Source organism: Nelumbo lutea, chromosome 3 (assembly GCF_056320005.1).
Source record: "Nelumbo lutea isolate HS-2025 chromosome 3, American lotus-T2T, whole genome shotgun sequence".
Lineage (NCBI taxonomy): Eukaryota > Viridiplantae > Streptophyta > Magnoliopsida > Proteales > Nelumbonaceae > Nelumbo > Nelumbo lutea.
In genome coordinates this window covers 61,747,664-61,754,649 of record NC_142686.1, presented here as the reverse complement: position 1 = coordinate 61,754,649, position 6,986 = coordinate 61,747,664, and the positions used below count along the sequence as shown (strand labels likewise).

The 6,986-nt window shown below is 39.1% G+C and overlaps 1 protein-coding gene across 1 annotated transcript; it reads right to left on the bottom strand.

The window, feature by feature from the left end:
* Positions 1-3,938: 3,938 nt before the first annotated feature.
* On the bottom strand, positions 3,939-6,702 carry LOC148865269 (uncharacterized). Its single transcript, XM_088976373.1, has 3 exons — positions 6,523-6,702; positions 4,524-4,766; positions 3,939-4,418 (listed from the first exon to the last, which is right to left on the bottom strand). Exons 1-3 carry the CDS (start codon positions 6,700-6,702, stop codon positions 3,939-3,941), a joined length of 903 nt encoding a protein of 300 aa, XP_088832499.1.
* Between the last annotated feature and the right edge of the window lie 284 nt (positions 6,703-6,986).

The following is a 6,986-nucleotide window of genomic DNA, read 5'->3' as shown; positions in this document are numbered from 1 at the left end:
GATGTATTGTACATACTTTTGTTATGATAAAAAGGATATTCATTTCATATGTCATCAAGATGTTTTTCTAAATACCCTTCGTTCATATAAGTATTATGTATAAGACCACATGGTTGTAATAGTATAGACTTAAAACTTCACAACCAATGGATACACTTGGGGAAGTCTATCTTAACAAGGGTGTTATCCTCATACTGCCCAAGGTAGTGGAGCAGTGGGTCTTAGCTGCTCAGGTTGTGACCTAAGGTGTGGGGATAAATGTTTACAAGAAAATGGTGTTGCTCTTAATTCCTAGACTATATATTGATATTGGATTGAGTATTACACTTGTATGTTTTTGATATACTATCTAGTGAGATCCTTTTGGGTCAAATATTTGGGTATGTTGGGGCATTTAAGGATGGTATGCTGGTTGATGATCAATGTGATAGGATCTACTATTATGTCAGGACATAGAGAATACTTTGTACAATTTCCTACTTGGAGTCTTGGATGTGTTAGCAGTAGGATTGTTTGAATCTTTAATGAAGGATCCAATGGTGTTGGAAGTTGGACATCATGTCATAACGACAAAGAGAGAAAAAGTCTTTCCCTAAATGTGGCGTCAAGTTTTTATGGTAGAGAGATTTAATGCAAGTGATTAATTGTGTTGCATTGACTTGATTATTACATAATGGGTTGAACCAATAGACTTGGAATTTTTAGGATGGTAAGATTCCAAGTGCTTTTAAGTGTTTAGATGGTCCTGATCACTTAAGCCCATAACAGCTATGGTCGAATTGGCCTATAATGATTAATTAAAACTTAAGTGTCCGACCCCACTAGCTTGTATAAAGCATGTGACATGTTGGATCTCCCATTAAGTTGAGGGTTCCACACCATACAAACTGTAATATCTTAAATAGAGATTTGTTGTTGTAGTTTCTGGAGAAGAAATCCAAGACTGCAAACATAGAGTTGCGCCATCTTCAACTTGCTGCAGTATTACCACGAGGATTCAAGCTTGGATGTGAACATCACTTTGGAATCTGCATTTATGGACTTCAATATCAGGTAATGCACTCATTGTTCATCCAAAAAGATCTGATCTTTCATGGTCCAAGAACCTAATCAATCCTATGAGAAAAATCAGTTTTCTCATATTTGTGATTTCAACACTAGGGTTTTATGAATTTTTGAAATTCCACCTCTCTTGTTGCTGGGATTTTTCGCACAATATGATCATTGGATGATCATCTTTCTGTGGTATCAGAGCATGGTTTAATTTAAGATGTTGAACCATAGTGGATTAAATCTTTTTGGACGCCCAAAATGTAATTTTCCATGCATATCAGTTTGGGTGATTTCATTCTTTTGAAAGTTTTTGGTGGTTGTGAGTGTTCAACTGTCTTGGGGCGTGTGATCTTAGAAAATAGAAGATAATAAACTCTGATTATAATAAGATTATAATGTGTGATCATTGGATGATTGTAGGAATTCTCTCTCTTGTTCTTGGGTCGAAATTGGGATTGATTATCATTTTTGAATGGTTAGAATGCTAGAAACCTAATAAATTGTTTTCTACGATTGCTGTGTTTCTGATTGGGCCTACACTATGCTGTCCACGTTTTGGGCTGAATTGCATTATGACATCAACCTAATTGATGGGCCCATTATGTTATGATGTTAGTTGAGTTGAGCATATATATATATATTGAAAAAGGTAAGGTAACTTTATTTATGAAAATAATAGTCATAAAAAGAGGGAGGAAACATAAGCCAATTCACTCTCAGTAGTCAGAGATCCCACAAACTAATGGAATTAAACATCAGAAACATGTTTTGATTACAAAAATCAGGCAGGATAGATAACCAAAATGCTAATCTGACCACAATACATTGGATCAACACCTCATGACTCTTATCTTTTCTAAAAATTCTGTCATTTCTCTCTGACCATAAAGTGTTGATTACTGCTACTGTAATAGATCTCCAGATGTATTTGCCTTTTCTTTGATAAGCCTGGAAGATGTCAACTTTGTAAAAGATCCTTTACTGTGCCTGGCATTTTTCAGCAAACACCAATAACATGAAGGAAATGAGACCTTATTCGCCAAGAAAGCTTGCAATGAATTCAGAGATGGTCAATGGATTCCTTGTCAAGACCACAAATTCCACAACTTAGGTCTTCTAACATAATTCCTCTCTTTGTCAGGTTGCTTCCTGTTAGGCATTTTCCTAGCGCTGAGGCCCAGACCAAGAAATTGATTTTGGATGGAAATGAAGTGGTTTAGATTTGTTTACAAGGGAAACCATTAGCCCTACTAACAGTCAGTTCATCAGCAAAAGATCTAACTGAGAACTTTCCATCAGTTGTCCAAGTCCGGTCCCTTGACTGGGGGTGAAATGAGAAAGTATTTAGACTGCTCAACAAATTCACAGCTTCCTTTACTTCCCAATCTTGGAAACCTCTTGGAAATTTGGACCTCCACACCATTTCATCTTGAACTAGCTCGAAAGAGTTAGTAACAATTGCCCTCAGCTATCGAGAATAAAAGGGGAAACTCCTCTTCCAAGTACCATCATTTAGCCATTTATCCTTCCAGAAATGAATTCTACCCTTATCTCCTAACTGGAATCCCAATCCTTTTAGGAAGTTATGAAGTGTTCTCATTATAGCTTTCCATAGAGAGAATTCGTAGGATGGAAGATTCATAGCAGCCATTCATCCCTCGACTGAAGACCATACTTAGATGCAATGAGTTTCCTCCTCCAGCAATTTTCTTCCACTCCAAATCTCCAAATCCATTTTCCCATTAAGGTTGTATTGAAAGTTTTTATTCGTCTTAGCCCCAAGCTATCATATGGATCTTCTCATCTTCCCATCATTTCCATAGGAACTTTCTTTGCAGCTTTTCTATTCTCTTAGCTACTGAGCTTGGAATAGGGAAAAGGGAGAGAGAATATACTGGCAGATTTGCAAGAGTACTCGTGATCAAAGTCACTGATATTTTGCCTTCAAAGACGCAAGTTTCCTTTCTAGCCTTTCTAACACCAACTCCCAAATTGTTGCAGATGAGCACTTTGCACCTAGCGGAAGACAAAGATAGGTAGTAGGAAGCCTATCCACTTTACATCCTAGAGTTTCGGCCCACAAAACTATGCCTTTGACTCTGCCCGCCGGAATGAGAGAAGATTTTCGCAAGTTCAACTTCAACCCTGTTACTACTTCAAACCAAGAGAAAATTCCCACTAACGTTTCTAATTAAGAGAAAGAAGCATCAATGAAACAAAGTGTATCATCAGCAAAGTGGAGAACATTGACCCTCTCACCCCTTGGAATAATTTTAAAGCCCTTCCAAAGTTCAGCCTGATCTGCACTACTGATGAATTGGATTAGGACCTCCATTACAAAAGGAAAAGTAGAGGTGACAAGGGATCACCTTGGCAAATGCCTCTTGAACTTTTGAAGAAACCAGGGGATTTTCCATTTATTATAACAGAAAATTTAGGAAAAAAAAACCTACCTTCATCCAGTTCCTCCACTTCTGGCTAAAGTTCATTTTTTTAAGAATGAAATTTAGGCATTGCCAATTAACATGGTCCTATGCTTTTTCAAGATCCACTTTACACAACATTCCTGGCTTTCTTGCCCTTCTTCTTGAGTCAACTACTTCATTGGCAAGTAAAGCACTACCCAAGATCTGTTTTGCACTAACAAAAGCACATTGGTTTTCTTATATTATACGTCCTAGACTCTTCTTCAATCTCTCGGCCAACACCTTTGCAAGAAGCTTATAGAAATTATTCAACAAGCTTATTGACCTAAAATCTTTGAGATTTATTGCCCTTTCTACTTTCGGAATTAATGTAATAAAAGTGGCATTCAAACTTCTTACCAAAGATGCAGAGTCATGAAATTCTTGAAAGGCCTTTAAGATGTCAGTTCGGATAACATTCTAGCATTTCTTGTAGAAAAGATTTGTTACTCCATCAGGTCTTGGAGGTTTATCCATATCCATTTTCTTAACAGCTTCCCAAATTTCTTCTGAAAAAGGATTTTTCAAATCCTCTTTTTGAGCTTCATTTAAGTTCTTAAATTGTACCCCTTCAGGTAGAGGCTGATTTCTCCATGGCTCCATAAACAAGGATTTGTAAAAGTTGGTGGCAATGGTTTGGATTTCACTTGGCTGCACCTCTATCTGACCATCAAATTCCAACCTGTTTATATTGTTTGTTCTGTGGTGTGCATTAGCCATCTTGTGAAAGAATTTGGAGTTTTTATCCCCCACCTTTAGCCACCTCACTTTTGCTTTTTGATGGCAGCTTATTTCATCCTTATAGGCTAGTTTCTCGAAAGTGATCTTTGCTTCATCTCTCTTTCTTCTCTCCTCTTCAGACAACACTCTTTGTTCCTCTAGCTTGTCCAAATCCTTGATCTGCTCCAGGCATTTTAACTTGTTCTGTTGAAAGGTATTTTCCTAATTTCCAGTTTTTTATGACAACTTTAATTGCTCCCAATTTCTTGGCCAGTACAAATGAACTTTTTCCCTCCAACTGAGCTTCATTCCATTTTCTGCAATTAAGTTCCTCAAATCCTCCTCTTCAAGCCAGTTGTTGTCCAGCCAAAATGGTGCTTGTTTATGAATCTTTCTGCTAGAAGTCAGCTGAATAGGGCAGTAATTTGAGAGGGGACACAGTAAAGCTTCTTGCTTTGTACCTGGAAAGCTATCCTCCCAATTAGCTGAAATTAAGAATCTATCAAGCTTCACCAATACCGGATCGTCCTGATTGTTTGACCAGGTAAATTGTGCACCTAAGAGAGGTAGATCTACCAACTCAAATTTGTTTATAAATCTGAGAAGTCACGCATTGCTCTTGTTCTTCGCTGTCCTCCTTTCTTTTCTTCAATAAATATAGTAACGCTGAAGTCACCACCAATTACCCAAGGTAATGTTGAGTTACCTCTCATCTCAGCCAGTTCCTCCTAGAAAGATTGCCTCTCCGTATCAACATTTGGACTGTAGACATTTGTAACATAGCAACACTGATCCCCTTATAGTTCAAAAACTACTATAACTGAGAAATCCCCCATTTTTTGAGAAATTTTCTTGAATTTTAAAGGACCCCACAAGGTTAGGATTCCCCTTGCATTTCCCACTGCTGGTTTTCCTACCCACTTCAACTACCCCTCTTCCCAAACACTTCGAATTAGTTGAGCATCCACTTTTTCAATTTTTGATTCTTGGATGAGCACCACCCCTGCCTTCCATCTTTTCAACGCCTCACCACCACTCTCCTTCGTCTTAACCCTAATCCTCTCACATTCCACGAAAGAAAACTCGTATCCATCTAAAATGAAGGAAAAAACTCCTATTGCTTCCTCCCCTCCTTCCCCTCTGTCCCCTCCATCTGCAGGCCCCATGAGAGACGTTGTGATGCTTTGATGTTCTTCCTCTGCCCACCCCCCTTTCTTTACATCTCTTCCCTTTCTCCTCTTGAATCCTTCGCTTAGTCCCTTCTAGATACTCTATAGTTTCCAGTTCCAGTCCTATTGAGACACCTAGAAACTTACCCAAGCCCAGCAACTTCGACATTACCTAGACGGATGATGACTCAAACGTTTGTTTTTATCATCCACCGAAGTGTTAGCCTCTCTCTGTGCACTCCTCTCCTTTTCACTTGATTGATCTCCTTCCGCTCCACCTAATCCCGAGTTTGCTTCCCCTTCTTGTTGATCTCTTAAGGGTGAACTCTCCTCTCTATCAATGCTATTCTACTGGTTCCTATTTCCCATTCTTGACTCAGGTGTTTCTGTAATAGGGCTTGCCACAAATTCATGGATGATTTCTTTCCTTATCGGCATTTCCTTTAAAACTTCTTTTTTGTTTCTTTCTTGTAGGGATTCTTTGCTACTTAAGTTTACCCTCCTTGACTTACCACTTCCAAGATTGTGACTCATGTGTGGGTTAGGTTGATTTTTTATATTCATTGATTTGTTTGGATCGCCCAAAAGGCTCTTTGGTTCAGTAACCCAATTGGGCCCCTCCAACACAGGCGATTTTTTCTCTTTGTTTCCCCCACCATGAAAGCCACTACCCACTAAAACCGAATCACCCAGGTTTGGGGAATGGATCAAAACCCACCTATCCATATTTTGTGTGGTTTGAGGATAATAATTAGAGATTTAGAGGAGCCTTGACCTAACAACGCTTTAGTAGTATTTCCCATTAAAGGCTTTCTTGGGGATGGCTTATTTGTGACACTTGGCCCCTAGCAGACCCCACACCTAATTCTTTTAGACAGTCTTTAATAAGACTTTTCAGAGCCAACACAGTATTCCCTTTGTCGGTCCCCAAATTTAAATTTTGAAAAAGTTGTTTTTTTGAGAATCATGTTCACCATTGGATGAACCAAAAGGCTGTTGAGATTGCTGCACATCTTGGTTCTTGTGATCCATCTATTGGGTTTGTCGGTATTCCCTCCATGCCGTATCTGACATAGTCTCTAGCACTACTCTCTTCCCTTCGGCAGCGCTCTGACCTTGAAAATTGTAACCTCAGACTTGGTTAAAATTTTTGACATTTCTGGTCCTCTGAGATCATTCTTAAACTCCTGGTTGTCGAGAAACTCCTTTTGCAGATTCTTCTGCAAGCTAACACTGGGCCTTCTCTCTTGCCAGATCCCGATCTTGAAAATTGCATCGCCTACTGCCAGCTCCATGGTATCTGGTATGTTGCCCCCTCTTTTACTCTGATTCTCACCCACTCACACGTTAGGAGTTCCTCCGACATATCATCTGTTTCAAGAATCCCCCACATAGGTCCCCTATTTTCTTCATAACATGGGTACCACAACGTCAGTGGTAAGCCAAAAGCCTTGATCCATACTTCTTCTGGTTGATCTTCTTTATCCTCTGTTTCTGGGAGAAAACATCTGGCATTTGCTCTAAGAGAAGAGGTATCTCCCCCATTTTCCAAGGTACTCATTCCAGTATCAAAGTTGCT